This window comes from Dryobates pubescens, chromosome 20, assembly GCF_014839835.1.
Source record: "Dryobates pubescens isolate bDryPub1 chromosome 20, bDryPub1.pri, whole genome shotgun sequence".
Classification (NCBI taxonomy): Eukaryota; Metazoa; Chordata; class Aves; order Piciformes; family Picidae; genus Dryobates; species Dryobates pubescens.
The window spans coordinates 10,774,632-10,794,004 of record NC_071631.1 but is presented as its reverse complement, the minus strand read 5'-3'; the positions used below and the strand labels follow the sequence as shown (position 1 = coordinate 10,794,004).

The 19,373-nt window shown below is 42.7% G+C and overlaps 2 protein-coding genes across 2 annotated transcripts in view; one reads left to right on the top strand and one right to left on the bottom strand.

The window, feature by feature from the left end:
- Positions 1 to 9,877, top strand: part of BPTF (bromodomain PHD finger transcription factor) — a 55,553-nt gene extending 45,676 nt beyond the window's left edge. The window contains exons 27-30 of the mRNA XM_009902676.2: positions 3,370 to 3,562; positions 4,552 to 4,636; positions 6,433 to 6,619; positions 8,682 to 9,877. Of these exons, the coding sequence (XP_009900978.2) occupies positions 3,370 to 3,562; positions 4,552 to 4,636; positions 6,433 to 6,619; positions 8,682 to 8,718 (502 nt within the window). The 3' untranslated portion in view covers positions 8,719 to 9,877. The remainder of the gene's footprint in view (positions 1 to 3,369; positions 3,563 to 4,551; positions 4,637 to 6,432; positions 6,620 to 8,681) is intronic.
- A 1,688-nt stretch (positions 9,878 to 11,565) lies between these two features.
- Positions 11,566 to 18,816, bottom strand: C20H17orf58 (chromosome 20 C17orf58 homolog). The gene is made up of 5 exons (XM_009902677.2): positions 18,564 to 18,816; positions 16,093 to 16,713; positions 15,893 to 15,973; positions 14,173 to 14,364; positions 11,566 to 13,624 (listed from the first exon to the last, which is right to left on the bottom strand). Exons 1-5 carry the CDS (start codon positions 18,625 to 18,627, stop codon positions 13,437 to 13,439), a joined length of 1,146 nt encoding a protein of 381 aa, XP_009900979.2. The 5' UTR covers positions 18,628 to 18,816; the 3' UTR covers positions 11,566 to 13,436.
- Positions 18,817 to 19,373: the final 557 nt, after the last annotated feature.

Genomic DNA, 19,373 nt, shown 5'->3' with positions numbered 1-19,373 from the left:
ATCTCTGGAGGGTTCCCTTGAGCCTTTTTTGGATTCTAATTAATTTTTTTAAATGAAGTTGGGTTTTTCCACCTTGGTTGTTCAGTATTTCTGACCATTACATCAGTGTGGACAATTGAACTGCTGTCTGTGCTGCCATTACTGCAGGAGGTGCAGACTTCTGATGCCCTGGGTGTTAATTCATTATTGCCTCTACGGGCTGTCACCAGTCCCACTCTAATAATGTTGTGTTAGGCTTTCTGTCCTCCAGAAAACTTAGGAGGATGCCCTGTTCTCATTGTTGTGGTGCTGACCAGAGGCAGGTGTGTTACTGCTTCTGGTGGTAGTGATAGAACTGTCACAAAACTGAGAGGAACAAATTCCATGAGCAGCAGGATTTGATTGTCAGACCAACTCTTTCCATTGACTCTAGTGGGCATTTGAGTGAGCCAGTGAAAAATGTGGGCAGAGAGTGAATTCTGGTAGCCTGAATCCAGAACTGTGCTTAAATGCACAGAACAAAACTTCAAGAAAATGAAATGTTAATTGTTGAGTCATGCCCTTAGCAATAGGATTTGGTTCTGCTGCTTTGTTATTTGTGATTTCCACATTTTATATTGTTACAAATGATGACACTGCTGTTGAACCACGTTATCCTTTCACTGTTTGGAAAGGGATTAGTCAAGTTTGAAAACAGCTTTCTGCTTTCCCCCCCCCACATATGTATATAGGCATCAGACAGTCTTCTTTGTTCTGGTGTCTCTCTCTTCCTTCAGAAGAGCGACATGTGCTGCTTGAATTTGCAGTTTATTATGAATGCCCTATGTGCATTTTTTAGGATGTAGTAAGTCCTCAAAAGTCATTCTGTGTTGTGTTTTTATTAATAAGTAAATCTCATTTGTGGTACTCCAGGGTTGCAGGGATTTGCTGATGTTGTTCTGAAGGATGGTCAGTAAGGTTATCCTGTTTGGATTCCAACTGTTAAAGCATCGTGTGAGCCCTGTTCACATTCTCATGGTGAGGTTTAGCATCTACACCTGGACATAAATATGCTTCCCCATCACCAGGAGCAAACAGACACAGTCCTCTTGGGAAGAGGACATGGGTCGCACAAGTGGTGGTGGTTGTCAGAAGGAGATGTGTATCTCCATTCTTAATGGAAGGTTGGGTTGTGTGATAACCTGTCTGTAGGATTTGTCTGACTGAAAATTAGGAGACAAGGCAGGACCTGAGTATCTGGGACTCACGTAGAAGCCCAAGAAGTTTAAGGATGCTTGTTTTGTGTAACGTGCAGGCCTGTGATGTGTGTAGTGTCCAGAGGGTGGTGCTTGCAGCCTGCCAGATGAGGATGGCAGGCATTGCTCTGGCAGCAGCTGGTAGGTGTTCTCCAAACCCGAGGAAGGTGGAGGTTCTGAGTCAGCTTGCTTGTGCTTAGGCAGAGAGAATGGATGTGTAACTTCGCCCATCTGGTTGATTGTCACAAGTCATAGGTATGCTTTGAGATATCCATACACAAAATGTCAAACATCCTTGCATAATACTTTGCAGTTTTGTCACATCATTCTGTGCAAGGTCCCATTCCCATGAGTCCGTACCTGGTCCCCTTCACTCCGTGTCATACCATACCTGGTTCCCTCATGTGACTGTCTGAGCATAGACATTGTTCTCTGAAGAATGGTCATCATTCCAACTGGTTGCCAGTTAGAGTAGTTCTTTAGTGCACACTTCCCCAACCCCCTCAATACAAATGATGACAACCATGTCCTGCCCCCATTTCTTTGGTACCATGTTACACCACTGTGTACCCCCTGGCTGGTATGCATGTTCCTCCTAGTGTACCTCTCACTCCTAGTTGGTGTTTGCGCTTTGCTTTTATTTTTTTTAAATTAACTGAGACCTGCATTTTCAAATCTTAAGGAAAATGGTTTAGTGGCTCTTGAGCTGCAGTTTTGAAAATGTAAATCTTTTCCTTTGGCCTTGTCTTTTTGTGCCTTTTACAGTTTTTCACACACACATTGGAGCTGTAAGTTTTTAGCCCACTTTTGTCAAAAGTCTGGTTACATATTGATGTGCATTTTAATGAACTGTCAGTTCAAAATTGACCCAAGTGACCTTTCTGACAGCATGAGATGTTAGTTTGTAAGGACAGAGGGCTAGGAATCAGGGAAACTGAGACAGAAAGTAGGGCAGCAAGAAAGTGCATCAGTGAGAAGTGCAGGGAAAAGTGCCATGCCATTTGAAATGACAATTACATTGTCATTTTCATTGTGAATACTTTTAGGTTCTATATTGGCTGTGATCTTTGTACTAACTGGTATCATGGAGAATGTGTTGGCATCACAGAAAAGGAGGCTAAGAAAATGGATGTGTACATCTGTAATGATTGTAAACGGGCACAAGAGGGCAGCAGTGAGGAATTGTACTGTATCTGCAGAACACCTTATGATGAGTCACAGTGAGTTCTGATAGAACCTCTTCTTCCATGTCTAGGTAGCAAACTGCTCTGACTGTGCTTACCTGTTCCTTAAAAAGAAAAAAAAAAAAAAAACCACAAGAAAAGTTATTCTGCATATGTCATGTCCCTTAGTAATGCAAATTGCTTTTCAGTAATTGTCTTCCCCTCCAAAATGTTTCTTATACAGTAAATGTTTAGGAAAAGTGAAGTTTTCAGGGTGGTCAAAATGTGTTGGGATGTGGTTTTGATGTTTGGTTTGGTTTGGTTTTTTTCTTTTAAATCAACTTGATGTGCTATAAATTTGGATTTATTTCGTTTTTCTTTCTTTTTTTTCCCCCCCTTTTTTTGAATATGGTTAAAAGATGGTTAGAAAGATTACATTGCAAATGTAGTATTTAGTGGATTTTAATTTTTTTCTGTGTTTTGATCTGGGTAGAAAGCATGATTTTGGTTGGGGGGTGTATGGTTGGTATCTTTTACTTCTAAGGCTTTGTGTCACAGAACTTCCCTTCTGTGCTAAGAGACAAGACTTGAAGCTTCTGTACGAAAAATATTTGTATGGAGCGAAACGAGCCCCTGGTGTTTGTGCAAAATGTGTCTTGAATTGTTTTGGAATACTGGTTGGGTGAGACCTCTGGCATTACACTCTTCTTTCAACTCTAAAGCAGAGGAATGATTTTTGAACTCCTGCTTGCTTTGAAAGTGTCTAGTATAAAATGTAGGGGTTTTGAAATGGTCTTATCTAGCCTGCTTGTAAATAAAAAATCAGTTTGAATAGTGCAATTAGAATGTGCCAGTCTGAAATACCACCTCACACTGTACTGTTTAATTGTGCCAAGTATGTGCTTGTGTGCAGGGGATTGCAGGTTGATGTGTTTAAATGTAACCTTCAAATGAATCAGATCAAGGCACTGACACTTCTTTGGGTCTTGCAGATTTTACATTGGCTGCGACCGATGTCAGAACTGGTATCACGGGCGCTGTGTTGGCATCTTACAAAGTGAGGCAGATCTCATTGATGAATATGTGTGTCCACAATGCCAGTCCACAGAAGATGCCATGACTGTGCTCAGTCCACTCACTGATAAAGACTATGAAGGTTTAAGAAGAGTGCTACGTTCCTTACAGGTGAGAATAAGGACTGCAACAAAGTCGAGCTGCTTCTGTCACTCTGTAGGACACATCTAGTGATTCTTGGAGTAGGTTTTGATTTGCAGTTGTTTCAGACTTTGTTTAAAAGGAAACAGCAAAGCTGTCTTTTTTTTTTTTTCTTTTTTTTTTAGCTAGAAATGCCTCTGTCAGCTACAGACTTGAAGGCATTGTGCTGAGGAGGATTTACAGTAATTAGTGTATCGCTGCTTCTGAGTTAGTGAAACTAAACATCTCTGCAGTGCTTTTAAAGGAGGCAGATTTGCTGAAAATACCACAAAGCAGAGTATTGGCCTAGCTGAACAGTGTGAAGAAGGTGCAATGTTCTATTCTTAAATTAGCCTGAAAGGATTTCTGATTTACATTTCTGTGCAAGAAATTCACTCACAAGAGTGAATAGGTTTCAGCAGCGTTCTTAGCAGAAAGTTGCTGCCAGCATGTCAGTGATGACATCCTGAGAACCATGTGCTGCAGCAGTCATGTTTCTGCTTTCTCTGTCACTCTCAAATGTGCCTTTTCTGCTACAACTGTAGAGAATGTTTAAGAATTTTGGGTAAAATAATTGTGTGGTAACAGAAATCCTAAAAGAACAATACTGTATGTTTTCCTGTGTTTTGCAGACATGTGAAAACAAATTAGAGTACTTGAAGGTGAAGACAGTGGCCCAGTTCTGGGTGCAGAGTGCCAAGCACTCTCATTAAATCCATTAAATACTTCTCTGGGCAGCCTTTTAAGCAGCGTCCTCTTGTGTCTGGATTTCATATTGTTCTGTTTTGAAGACTTGGCCACTGACACAGAGATTTAAAATGTGACCCAGTCATCAGATGAAAACTCATTACCATTTCATCTAACAGTGCCCTTCTTGAGCTCAGCTCTAGGGCCCAACAGATAAAAGTGTAATGAAAATATTTAGCAATAAAATAGTGACTTTTTTTTTTTTTTATAATTATCTCTTGTTTTCCTGACAGGCTCACAAGATGGCATGGCCATTCCTAGAACCAGTAGACCCCAATGATGCTCCAGATTATTATGGTGTTATTAAAGAGCCAATGGGTAAGTTTCTGAGTAACAGCTCAGTGGGTTTGGGGATTTGGATATCAAGTTAATTATCTGCTGACCGTTTCCATCCAGGGAGCTTAAAGATATGTACTGCAGAATAGACAGTTTTTTGCAGTCAGACAATGGGATTTCTCATGGATATACTTAGAAGTTCATGAGGGTTAATATATCTGTTTCTAGGTTGGTTCCTTCACCCTAAATACTGTTGGTCTAACATAAAATGAGAAATCCAGGGGAGCAGTTTGACAGAATTCTGGTTTGTGAATTGATTTCAAGAGAACAATTTTACTGTTTTACTTTGCTTGAGGGTTGGTTGGGGTTTTTTTCTGCATCAGTTCTTCCAACCAAGTGTGGGGAATGTACTCTAAAGTTTGAGGAAATGGTGCTGAACTTGGAATTTAAAACTATCCTCATCTGATTCGATAGGATACTAACTTCATACTGGATGTTGTTTTGGTTTTGAAGCTGTGTGAATAAGAATTATTCAAATCTTGTATATCTGAAGTAAAGTGGAAGAGGAAATGCTGCAGCTTGACAGTATTTTACTCTGAGCTTACTAGACCTTGCCAGCCAGCTGGGAATAAGTGAGATAAACCCTCAAGTGTGAAACCTTGGTGCTGCCTCAGCTCTTGGGTTCTTTGCTGATGGTTCCTGTCTGGGGCTGTCACTCAAACCCTGCCTGCCTGCTGCCACAAAAGGCTCCCATCTAGATCAGTCCAGCTTTGATCCAGCACCCAGCCCTTAGCCATGCTGCCTCTGAGATGTTAGGCAAGTTAAATTTAGTCCCTTGGTAAAATTGCAGCATGTTGACTGAAGGTGACACATTGCTGAGGAATCCACTCGTCTTCTGTTCCAAAGTTGTGGGTTGTGCTGTTAGGAAAACCCTAACCAGCTCCTGTTCCAGGGGGTTAAAGTTTATAAGGAAAGCTCAAATAACAGTAATAATATGAAGTGTATTGAATGAAGTAAACAGAAGTGTGGTTAGCCCTTTCTGACTTAAACTAGCAGGAAAATTCAGTTGTAGGGATACAAAGTAAATGTGTCTCACACAGTAGCTAATCCAGGCCCCTCTACACTTGTTTTCATGCATTCTGGCATTTCAAAGTAGGCACTTTAAGGGCATTTTCAGAGGGCAGGTAGTTGTTTTTCCAGCTCAAAGTGCCATGATACATTTAGCTATAGTTATAATTGGCAGTGCTTGTTCTTTATTTTTTAAATTTACATTTGCATTAAAATAGGACAGTTACTAATTATTCACTGTTCTGGTCTCATTAATGTGTCTAGTCACTGAGATGAGGGCTCCAGCGTTTTGCATGCTCCTGCACATGAAATCGCTTTCATCTGTGTCGTATGCAGATATGCCCCCAAGAATTGAGAGTTCACTCAAAGCCAGTTATGAATTCCAGTAAGAAATAATGAGGTTTAGGTAGCTGTTACCTGTACACTTGTGGCTCTTGGTCTCAGTGAGGGCTGTAAAGAAAGTAAAAGTAAATGCATCCAGATTCTGACTTTATTTCCCACCCACCCCCGGCCTTAATTCTTTAAAAAAGGCAAATTTCTGCAAAAGCCCTCAGTTTTCCAAGACCATTTTGATCCTTGCATTTCAGTTTAGCTGCAGACAATATATTCATGGATAAGTATTTATTCTGAAGGAGACCTACTGGTGTCACCACCTCTCAACCAGTGCTCCTGGAAAAGCAAGTCACCTTTGTTTGCCACAAACCTGACAGAGGGCACTTTTGCCAAGGATGAAAATGTCTCATATGTAATAAGCTTTTGTTTCTCCCAAGACCTAGCCACCATGGAGGAAAGAATTCTGAAGCGTTACTACAAAAAGGTGACGGAATTTGTGGCGGACATGACCAAAATTTTTGATAACTGTCGTTACTACAATCCCAGTGACTCCCCTTTTTACCAATGTGCAGAGGTTCTGGAATCATTCTTTGTACAGAAACTAAAAGGATTTAAGGCGAGCAGGTAAGCTCAAGTGTAAGCTCAAGCTCAATCATCCTTTGTTTTCTTCTCCCCTAAAATCTCCTTAATACTTCTATAAACTTATCTTACACTCAATACAGGCATTTGCCTCTCCTTGCACTTTCCTGGACAACTGCCTTGCTTTTGAAGGGGGGAAAAAAACCCCACTTCTGTAATAACCAACTGTCATCTTCTGTCAAAATCAAGGTTTATGGTGTTGTGGAAGTTATTTTCTAATGTTTATTCAGAATGAGTGGTTAGATGGAAATCTAAGCAGTACCATAAATGTAGAAGATTTGAAGGATGCTTTCAGTCATTCCTGCATAAAAGTTAATTTCTGATCAGGACCAATACTGTGTCTGAGTTCTGAAAATATTCTGCCTGTAGTCAGTACTTCTAAGATGCTAAAATGAGACAGTCCCTCCGTGAAACTTAGAATACAATGAAAGAAATTAAAACACTTGTGTTTTTACTACTTATGTCATCATTTTTATGATTTACTGTATTTGAAAGACAGGCAGGGAGTAATGGAAGGACATAGAGCACGAGTAAGGGAAACAGAACACAAAACAAAGAAAAGTTTAAAGTGGGACATGGAAAACTACACACAATTCAACATTCACTATTTGAAATTAAACTTCTTTTTGTAATGTTTTGCTGTGGAAGGCCCAGTGTAGAGCATTTCCTGAAGGAATCTGTATGCTGCTCTCCTGCCCTGGCCAGCAGCACGTACGCGGCATGGTGTGACACTGCTGGGGTCATACCCTGGTGTTCGGTACAGCTGTTCCCAAAGGCAGCTTGCTCACAACACTGGCAGTGAGCAGCTTTCTCCATGTCACTGCTGTGTTCTAGCATGAGCCAAGTGTAACCGAGTTACACTTGTCAGCTGCCCTTCAGCGTTGCTGAGAAATGCGCTGTGCGTAGCAGTTCACTTTGGACCAGTCAGAGCTGTGCCAGGCTGAGATGTTAATGCAGGATTATAGCCATTGGTAATTGGCTAAATTAAAAGCTCTGTTTTATAGCCACTGCTGTGGAAGCTGTCTCATTTTCGGTATGCAGCAAGAGTAGGATTGATAAAAGAAGAGATCCAATTAATTAGTCCAGCATTTTTTCTTCCCAATTTAATACCATAGTAATGTTTGGGTTTTTTTTCAAATCAGGTAGTTTTCCACTCATGTTTCTGGCATCTTGCTTTGCTGCTTGCCCAGCACACTCACTTCATTGCTGCATTGTATTTGTTACTGGTTTTCATTTATACCATCCATGTTCTTTCTTTTCTTGCAGATTGTGATATCTTTAGTCTGAACTTTTTATCTGGAATCAAAACTTGAAGTTGGGGTCACTTTCTTTTATTTGTACAATTCAATGACATTAAACTGCCCTAAAAATCCAGGTCATTTGTCTCAAAAGTGCAGGTGGTTGGGGTTTGGTTACCAGCAGTCACACTGGTAAACAAAAGTGTAGTAACAACAAAAATTAATTGTCCAATTCCTCCAATAATGTATTCAGAACAATGCACAATTCATCCTGGAGACCATGTACTGTTTTATTTTCAGTCACTAATAAAACTGTCAGTGTCAAAGAGGAGTTTTGCTGAACTGTGATTAGCAAAAATGTGTTTTTTACAAGCCTGTCCAGTTCTCTTCTATTCAGTTAACCCAAAGACTTCTTGAAGAAATTTAAGCAAATGTTTAGCTTATTATAAATAGCCACAATTAAAAATGCCTTTTTGCTTTTCATTTGATGGACTAGGATTACATAAACATGAGAGTAAAACTGATTCCCGGCACTTTGGGACGCTCCAGTGCCACTTTGGGATGTTCCGGTGCCAAACTGAATTTTGCAAGCGCTGAAAAATGTGGATACTGTAGGAGAAAATGTGTTTTAAAATGGAGAGAGGATGGTTTTCAGTTCTTTCTTCCTGAAGGGGTCAAAAAAAACCCCAAAAACTAAGCAACATTGTGGCAATTCCCTCCTTGTGATTTACCCTTGGCAACACCTTGCAGCAAATGTGTTCTCCAAAATGAAGGGTCCTTAATTCTTCACTTTCTTCTGTATTCTGCAGGTCCCATAACAACAAACTGCAGTCTACAGCTTCTTAGAGTTCAGCGTGTTGACCTAACACACGAGCAAGGATCTGGTTGTCTGACACTTTTTAATTGGGAAGCCAGATGTTTTTAGTCAGGTTATCCTGACAAGACTTGATGTAAACTGCCTTTTTATTGGTCACAGCAGTCAAATTCTTATTCTTGGCTTATTTTGTCCAAAGGACAAAGAAATATAAAAATCAGCAGCACCACTTTCTTGTCAAGATCAAATTGTTGTACTATTGTGGCAAAAGCAGGAAAACTTTGTTTTGTTGGAAGGAGAGAGAGAAAGAAAGCAAGAAAAAAAAAGATACAGTAAATGGGGTCCCGTTTAACTCCATGGAAATGCCACGTCTGTTCTTCAGTGAAGAAGCTGGTTTAAAGTCCACACAGAAAACTTTGACTGTATTTATTTATTGTTGCAAAAAAGACGCTTTTTTATCGCTGCCCTCATTTGTCAGCTAATTATTTTTTCTTATAAAACCCAGCCCCGGTTCCATGTAATCCATTCTGTATCCTAACATGATTCCTGTAGGTAAAAGTACAAGAAGACCTCTAGATGTCTTTTCTTTCTATGAAAGGAGCTGCTATGTACACATGTGCACACACACAGGACTGGGAATCAACAATGAGTTTATCATTCATGGTAGAGAAAAACAATTAAGCTTGCAGAAAAGTTGGGCTGAGCGGTCATGGACTACAGACTCTGTTGCCTTGAACATTAACAGTACAATTCGTCATTTACTCTGCACCAGACTGAAATGAGTAAAATCTGTTTGAAGGTATCTTGTTTGTAAACATTTGTCAGATTCTAATTTTTTTTTTCCTTTTGTATTAAAATTCAAAATATGGATGTATATGAAACAAAATAAATGGAGATCATTGTTCTCCCCACAGATGTTAGGTGTCTTTGAGTGTGCGCTGCTACGTCTCTAATGCTTTGGGGATCTGTTCAGAAGCTACCTGAGCTAACAGGGGAGGGAAGCAGACAGGGGACTGGACTGTATTTTGCTCCAACAGTAGCCATTACTGCATTTCATTCTTAAGAAGCTGCTGGCCCTTTGTAAAATGTCTACAGCACTGACAAAATTGCTGCACCAGATAACGTGTCAGGAAGCATCCTGTGTGGTGTCATTGCCCCTGCCGCACTTGGTGCCGTTTTGCCAAGGGCTCTAGGAACAGCCACTGCTGTACCTTTGGAGGCTCTCTGGGCCGCTTCAGCATTTTCTGTGCGAGGAGGATGCTGCTGTGAGGGATGAAGGGAAGTCAGAAGCAGCAGCAGATTGCAGATGCTGTTCCACACTCGCATCTCAGTGACTCGCACATGGTACCTGTCGGTAGTTTCCCAGCTGTGGTTTGTCTGTGGCTCCTCACCCGCCCAACTAGCTCCTCTTGCACTGATGCTGTTACCTTCAGTGATCTGGGCTTGGCCTGCTTCCTGGATGAGCTCCTTTTGGATTTAACCTCACACCTTGCTATGCAAGAACCTTCTCCTGTTATTCTTCTCAAAAAGATGTTGCTACTGCCCACACTTTCTTACAGTGACAGGCTCAGGTGTACAGCTTCTAGGGGGTGTTATCTAATGAGTACCCGTGGGATTTTGTACTTAAGCAGTGTTGTTGTTCAACCTCTGTGTGAGAAGTCAAAAGAACTGTTCAATGTGGAAACCAGTAAAGCCATTTCTGCTTCTGGAAGGGAAGGAAGAGTAGCTGTCTTTAGGTTCTGTTGTCCTTAGACAAACATGCTGCACATTCTATGCCTTCTTGTTTTAATGCAACAAGGGGAAAAATCACAACTCCTCCCAGTGTTGGAACATATCCTGCATCTCAGCAAGACCCCACAGTATCTCTGTACTATGTCTTCCTGTCTGATGCATATAAGCTGATTGACAACTTCCCTACCTGTAGGCAATAGATTGCTGTTTTTACCAAACTGTGGCAAAACTGCAGAGTACTTCTTTTGTACCTTAGAGGACACATCATCCTAGACAAACAATGTGGTAGACGTGGATTTGGTGGTGTTTCTAATGAAACATGGAATCATGTTGCTGTGTATAGGTCTTGCAGAGCTACCTGTGACTCAGGTCGATTAGGGAATCAGCCATCTGTGCAGCTTAATGGTGCTGAGAGCTTCCTGTACTGTCTCCACTTGCTACCAACTCACTGAGATCCTTTTCTCCATCAATGAGTGGTGACCTTTTTCTAGTGAAATGGTGTTCCTGCAGATGCATCACTTCCCATTAATACCTTCCTTGGTAAGTTAGTAAGGTCTGTGATCTCTGCTCAGTCCCCTTCCTCTCTGTATTTTTGTTTCAAAATGGTCATTTACTGTAACAGATTTTGATGATGTGAGCTGTACTTGCCTTTTGTCTCTTCAAACAAATGTGAAGTGATTATTATTGGCCTAGATTTAGTTCATGCTGAAGTTCTTGGGGATTTAAAGTATAATTGAGAAGTTAACCCAAAAGCCTTAAGTAAATCCTTTGGAAAGACAGGAAGACAATATTCCTGGACACCTGGATTTGTGTATTGGCTGTGAATTTTCATGCTTATCCTCATGGGGGCGGGAAATGATTTACTGTACAGTACCAAAATCACTGTGGCAGCTACTGCATGTCAGTGCTGGGCTCTCTGTAGTGTGGTTAATGCTGCGGGATTTTGTTAGGGCGAGTGCAAGCCTGTGGCAATCCACCTGATCTGGGATCTGATTTTCTTCAGTGCCTTAGCTGGCAAAATGTAAGATCAGCCCTTATGCTCCTGCTCCAGCTGTGCCTGATACTGGCTCTGCTTAGCTGTTGCCATGTTTTAAGGGGTGATCTCCCAGGCTGAAAGGTGAGGGCTTTGTAATGCAAAATGATCAGAACAAATTCCTCTTGGGGCTTGCTTGTGAGCAATAGCTGTACCTGACTGGTGCAGGCAGTGTCAGCTGGTGCTGCTTTACTGGGGCTGTGGATATCCTTAGCACTGGTACACAATTATTTATCTCTTCTGAGAGACAATCAGATGAGACTTAGCCATGGATGTTGTTCCTGTACCCACACTTGGTCTGGTTTAGATTACAGCAATGTCTTGGGGGTGGCCAAGGGTGTTTAATGGCTGCTCTGGGTAGTGACTGCAGGACTTGCTGATTAGTCCTGGACTTTGTTGAAAATAGAAACAGAGAAACTCGAGATGCACATGTAACCCTTCCTCCTTCCTTCTCCTGTCCCTCCCAGTCCACTCCAGTGCTTTGATTGAGTGCCAGGAGCAGTCATTCTGCCAAATCAAAAGCCCCCTCAAGGTCTCTCAGGAAAATTCCATCTGTATCTGCTGCACTCTGTGCAAAATCTTTCACATAACTGAAGAGAGACACCACAGTTTTCAGACAGATACAAGCTATGAGTAAATTTCTGTCCTATAGTAGCAACCTTTGGGAGCCCAAGGTATGTTTGCTTATGGCATTTGGTTCCTATTCCATACCAAGAAATACTTCATAGTGTGACTTACTGCCCATCCACAACTTGCAGTAGCTTGTCAGTGCCACTGAATCAAGCTGCAGATGTGCATGAGTAGGATTATGTCAGAAATACCTTTGCTTCAAAACAGAAAATGCTTGTAGAAGCCACTGCTTCCTGGTTTTTATCTAAATAAACATCTTTAAATCCCCAGATGACTTCTCAGACAAGATATCTTTGCCACATAAGCTTTTTGGATCTTTCAGAACCCAGGAGATGGTGAACCCAGAACCCTGAGAACATTTTAGTGTCAGACTTCTGATTTGTGAACACCTACTCTTGGAACTGCCAACATCAAGATCCCTTTTGCAGGCATATCACAGCTTTTGCCATCCCATGACGTTAAAGGTACTGGAAGATTGTATCTTCAGTTCCAGAAGTAATTTTACTCATGTGCAAGGGCAAAGTTGGTGACAATTTTCAAGGGAAAAAGACATTCAGTACATGGTTCTGCAACTGAGCTTCTAAGGGTTGACAGTGTAAGCAGGAACACAGAATGTGGTTGTGATTCTGTGCTGCTTGTGCATGCCTTGGCATGAACTGGCATCCTTACTTGTGAGCCCAACCGGGGTCTGAGTAGAGCAGTCACTCCATTTGCTGTCAGTGTGTTCATACACAGCTGGTTTGTATGCCTCGTGTGAAAATCCTGCTCTGAATGAAGAGCAGTGACATGTTTAATGGTAGGGATGTCCCCGAGGATACCAAAGCAATGCAAACAGTAATTTGGGTTTATTGGTTTCTTTTGAATCAACTGCAGGGCATCCTTAAAGGCAGAACTGTGTGAAAACACAGTGGTCACGCTCTAGATGACACCACAGCTTTACCTACAATGTCTGTTCTAAGGGTTCAAAGTGCAGTTATTTCCTGTGTACCTAGAGCAATGCCTCCAGAGGTTCATGTTACAGTTACTACAGATTATTGGGGTTGTGTTACAGCAGAGGAGGTAGCAATGAACTGTGGCTCTGGAAATGGCTGGAAGGAATTCATGGCCAGTTGATGTTTCCTGTTTCCTTCAGTGTCCTGATGGAGTATAGCACACTGACACTTGTGCTGAGCTTCCCAGTCTACTGGTGCCTAGTCAAGTTGTTCAGTTAGTGTTTGCCAAAGCACAAAGCAAGTGTCCCATCACCACTAGTTCCAGAGGTGAAGACAATACCTTCTGCTGCTGCTGAATCATGGCCAGGTCTGTTCTGGTAGGTGAATGCTGCTGCCTTTGTCCCAGATGGAGGTTACTGGAGCCTTATCTACACTTGGTCTGCGCTGCCTGCACTTTGCGGTTCCTCTTCCTGTTGAATCTCTTCACGTAGCTGCTGCTGCTTCGCAGCAAACCATCCCCGGGCCGCAGGCGCCCGCGCAGAAACTGCAGCAGGTTGGCAGGGATCTGTCGTCTCTTGTGGTAGATTTGACCCATCACAATGTACCTGCTGCCTGCAAAATAAAGGAGACCTCTGTGCTGTGAAGAGGAAAGCATAGATTCATTCCTCTGCTCACTGTAAGGGCATTGGATTTATGAACAGCTGTGAGGTGGTACCCTGCAGAATACATCCTGAGGTTCAGAGGGACCTGTGAGCTGTGCTTTCACAGAAATAATGCTTTACTGTGTTCTATTGCAACTAGTATGAAAAAAAGAAAGTTTCCACTATTTGGTACATTTGCATTTAGCAAGAAAACTGGACTAACAAAGACACCATCTTAAGCCCCTGCTTCTATTTTCTTGGCAGTCCTGAAAACTCTGCTATCACTTGGGAACTGGATACATTTAAGGACAGACTACACTGCCACCTGACTTCACACTCCTGGTTGTCTTCTGAAATGTGAGAGAAACTGGGGAGGCAAAAACCCTCCAGTTGAACAGTAAATACTTTCTTTTCTCCAAAAGATGCCCAAGGCCAGGATAAGCCTATTAAAGCAGGGCAGATTGAAGCTGCACTGCATGCAGGAGGAACAGCAGAATGGATTTAGCTGGAATTGTTTACCAAGTTTGAAGTCTGGGCAGGGTTTACTGCAGTTCAAACTATCCACAAGCAGAATGTGAACTCGAAAGAAGAAGCCATCAGGAGCAACATAGAGGCGACTCATCTTGTATAATCCATCGCTGTTTACCAACAGTGTAACCAAGTGGACTCCGTTCCCCAAGCTTTCCACGCTGTAAACAATTCCATTCACTGCTGCTTCAAGGAAAGGGGGGAAAAAAGGCAAGCATCAGGTTATGGATCTTGGTGGCAATTCAGGGTATGTGTGCAGGCTCTCCTTGAAAAAGCTGCAAAGTGTCAGCAGAAATTCCTTGGCTCAGGAGTGAGAAGGCTTGAGAGCAGGAGTAGCTTCAAACACATTCAATGAGGTCATCCCCTTAGCTGTTGCTGAGTTATTAACCACCTCATGCTTTATAAAATGTTTCGAAAGAGATGCTTTCAGTACTGATGCTCTAGTGCTGGTTTCCACCCTGCTATGTACCAACTGCACCTATTTGCCCAACAAAGCACAATTTTAAAATGTGACTCTACCCAGTCCAAAGCTAACCTGCTAATGAAACACTTCAGCCTTGGGAAGACAGCACCCTTGGCATACCGGCGCACACACCAAGCAGGCCATGTTATATGCTCAGTCACTTCATGTTCTCCACCCAGCTTCTGGTTTTGGCAAGACTGAGCTGACTGCAGAAGACAGAAAACAACAAAGGCACTGGGTAGGGCAAACAGGGCTTCTGTAACTGGCCTGACACCTGCCCCACCAAGCAAGAGCTCTGGCTCAGTCCTTTATCTTCAATCTGCACTGTGAATGTAAAGAAACAAAAGCTCTGTCTGATCACTGTGATGGAACCTTGGCTGATCTGTTGCTCAGACTGTTTATTACTTAGCTTTTCAATTTAAAGGGTAAAATGAGACTCTCAAGGGCTGAAAAACACAAAGGTTGGGCTGCTGTAAGGCCTACGTTTGACAGGAATGCATGAGAGTGATAAAAAATTAAGAGCATAACTTTTGTAGAAAGCACTTCCTGACTTCTCCATTTAGAGAAAACAGATGTCTCCTAACGTGTTTATATTCTACAAATGGAAACATCTGTTACCATGAGGTTTGTATTTTGCTTATCTCTTTAAAATACTGTGAGAAAAAGTTGGTATCTCACAGCTTTGTAAGCACAAAGCAAGGCTTTGTTCTGAAAATGCTCTTCAGGAGTCAGTACAGAACCACCAGTCTATCTTCCACCATCTTTATCTCCATCGGCTTGGACACAATGACTAAGACATTGAGTCCTGAAGAATTTCAAGGAGACTCCGCTATACAGAGAGGATCGCAGTTTTGTTTGGGTCTCCATTTTATTTTCATTTGAAACTTCAGCCCCCAAAACCACAAACCTGCTCTGATTAGTAAGAAGTAAGTAACACACTACAGTATTTTATCTTGGAATATCTAAAGCAATTGGTCTTCAGTTCTGCTGACCAGCAGCAAGACAGCTGTCTTCCTCCCAGATGCAGAAAGCAGAGGAACCAGAAATGAGCAATACTGACCCAAGATAGGGAAAGAGCAGTGTAAGACTTGGAACTGTTTGTTGTAGTTATAAAGAGCTGTGATGAGTGCCTTAGTAATTATTTAACATACTCAGTAAAATCTTATCTTAAAAGCAGAAGTGAAATGTCAGTCAGAGATGAACAAAGTTGGCCTGTGCTTTGTGAGGCTAAAGGAGGACACAGCTTACCAAATTCACTGGTGCAGTAGGCTTCCACCTCGTCTCTCTCTTTCCTGCACTCGCTCAGGCATGCCTTATCCTTACCAGGATCTGCAACAAGCACAGAGACTGAGGGGCAGCAACAGGCCCTTTGGGGATATTTCATCCCAGCTAGGCCACCCCGTCTTTAGACAGTTCAGGGGAAGTCCATCCTCTGCCCATCCCCTTACCTTTCTTCAGTGCACTGAAGTGGTAGGACAAGCTGGATGGGTGGCGGTTGGTGACCCAGGAGGGTTTGCTGATCCCTTTCAAGGGATCAGTGTGTTTGTAGGAGATTATCTTGCCTGGTCGGTTGAAGTGATCCAGCATGTTAGGATCATTCAACTCAGCTGCTCCAGAGTCTGGGAAAGGCTGAGTCTCCACTAAGGATATCATCTTTGGGTAGGAAGGTGCTGCATGGTGGAATTGAGCCGACACACTGTTGGCAGCCTCCGCCAGCTGCCTGTCTGCCTGCTTTCTGTTTGCATGGTTGAAATCAGAGGAGGCAAGAGAAGGCCTCTCATTTGGGCTCTCCAGAGGCAGGGTCCCTCCATACTGCAGGAGGTGTTTTCTCAGCCCTGTGCTGTTTTCTAGAGGTTTGGTGTGTTTCTTTCTGTCTGATGAGGAGATGATCTCAGGAGGTCTTGGCCATGGCAGGTTGGCAGGAGGCAGATGCCAGCGTTCTGTGTGATTCTCTCTGGTGCTGCTGGTGCCCCAGGCTGGCAGCTTGACTGGGCCAGGTGCAGTATTTGCTAAGCTGTAAGCATCTTTGCTGAGTGTCTGACTGGGTTTCTCAGCATAGGACAGGGATCCTACACACACAGAAAAGGAGAAAATTAGCACTTTCCATTATTTTTTTCCATTTGCTTCTGAATGGGAAGTACATGGCAGGTTTGAGGCTGTAGTCTGTAAGTGAGGGCAAGACTATGTAACTCAAATAGTTCAAAAGACAAAATTCAGTAGAGTTCCTCATCCTATGTACTCTGGTAAGCTCAGGATAGAGAATCCAGCTGCGTGAGCAAAAGAGGAGATTTGCATTTTTACTTTATTATTGTTGCAAATTAAAAACATGACTTATAAACAAATCCTTTTCTCAAAAGCCTGAATCCCCAGGGAGCATCTGAGGAAACAGGCTTCATGGTGCCATCAGGGATGCTTGTTTAAAAGACCATGACAACAGAACTATTTGGTTTTCCCATCCATGGGATGCCTTAACGACAATGTCATCTGGACTCTTTAGCAGCTTCGGGCTTTGAACACTACTGAAAAGATCTTTATCCAGTTTTGGGTCTCTGACTTTTTCACCGGGGAGTTGTATGGCAGCAGCAGCATAGGCCAGTCGCTAGGCTGTTGCTGCTAATAATTATTTCAAGGTCTTTTCTAAAGCTGAGGGCATAAGGGCTGAGAAAGAGAAGAAGTGTCTGGGAATCAAGTGAAAAATGGAAAGGCTTAATGACACTGTTAACACAAGCTCGACAGTCACCCAGCCCTTCATTTATACCTTCTTGGACCTCACAAAGCAAAATGACCTTCAGTGTAGCCTGGGAAGAGATAAATTTCCCCTTGCAGTTCATTTTGCTTTTACATCCTTCACTGCATGCCTTTAGCTAGCCAGCAGAGTTTTAAAACAGTTCACCCACACAGAGCCGCTGTCTGTGGTTAGCATCGTGTAGGAGGCTGATCCAAACTCCTTGTGTGAAAAGAGATATTTGACATACACAGATGAACAGCGTCCTGATTTATCTTCTATAACTGACTCAACTGCTGACCTTGCCACTTCTCCCCCTTCACTCTCACCAGCTGCTGTCATGGGAAAGATTCCCTGATATTTGGGCTGGCCACATGTGAAGTCAAAAGAATGTCCACGAAGAAAGGGGTGGAAGAAGTCCAGGCTAAAGAAGGGAATAGGCAAGGGGGGTTTGGAGATGGTTCAGTATGAAGCTGTGAACCCTGAACAGGTGTTTTGGACTTAGTTTTGTAAGTATACTTTCCTACCAGTTTATCATGCCTTCATAGCCATGGGTTGAACAAGAAATAGTTTGTTTTTTTCTCTGCTTAATCTGTCCAGGACTTTGAGGTTCATTCCCTTATGCCCCTCTAGCTCCTGAAACTCAAGGAATTCAGCTACAGCATAATCAGCTCCTGGACTTCTCTTTCCCAAGGGAATAGATGTAGATCTTATCTCTGTCCCATCAGTGAGGTACTAAGAAAAAGAAGAAAAGTCTGTTTAGGACAGCTTGCTGCAGGCACATGACAGCACAGAGCACACTGCAATACATTAAATTAGAAATCTGGAGCTGACAGGTGAAGGGAAAGGGAGACAAAAAGGGAACAGTCACATAGAAATTTAAAAAACAATAGATGTAGAAGCAAGTCAAACTCCAACTGCTGAATGATAGCTAGCAGGATTCAGGGCACCAGCTCTGTGCCTGCCTCTGGCTCCCTGCTTTCAAATACTCTGACAAAATATTGCCATTTACATTCTCATCCCACAAATGCCCTGAAATGCTTCTTTTTTGAGCCCTTACATGATTACCACCACCCCTGTTGAAAAGACCAGCTGAGGAGAGCTGCTTGCCCAAGAATTTGTAGTAATGGTTCAGCCTCCCCTGAAAGCAAAGGCAAACATGCCTCAGCCCCACTGCCCCTGCAACAGACTTACCAACCACTGAGCTGGAAGGTGATCTAATGACAAAGCAGAGGAGCCAGAACACTTTGGTTGTCATTTTGAAGTAAAGTTTTTCCAGACTCAAAGTGAACTGGAGTCTTTTATGCCCTTCCCCTCTTTCATGCTAATGAGAGGCAGCCTTAAGGGAAACAGGAATCACTGACTGGACAACCCACTGGAGAAGGACCAAGCTGCTGTGGTCCCAGCTAGCCTCCCACTGCCCATGCCTAGGAGTGCATGGGGACACCCTCCCCCTTCCCCTACAGACACAAGGCTATACTACCTCTGTCTCTCAGTAACTTAGAGCTGTATGCTTTTAGCAACAATTTTTATTTTGGGGAAGGGTTTGGCTTCCCATGGCATTCTGTAGAGAAAAACCACACAGAACAGGTACGGCTTGACAGGATATGGAGAACAATGTTCTGAAGTGCAACTGAGAGATGCTGCCACAGGCATCACCTCTGCCATTCAGGGGCTGCACAGGATGTGTGCATTAAAATTAAATATGTTTAGGTATTTCTGGCCACCTCCAATTCACAGTTGGTAACCTCCTCTGTTAGTTTAAGGAACCCAGTGATTCTTTTCAGACTGAAACACACAGTAGTTATGTCCAGCCCAAGCGACAACTCTGATGACTCCAAAGAAAGTTTTCTTTTTCAATCTGTGTTTGTTAACACAAAGAACTCTGCAAATTTTCACACACCCAGACAACCCTGCTTTCCATTACAGAATTGAACAGGCTTACTCTGATGTTCCCAACTAAAATGGATGAACTTATTGCTGGACAAGATTTCCACTGTGACA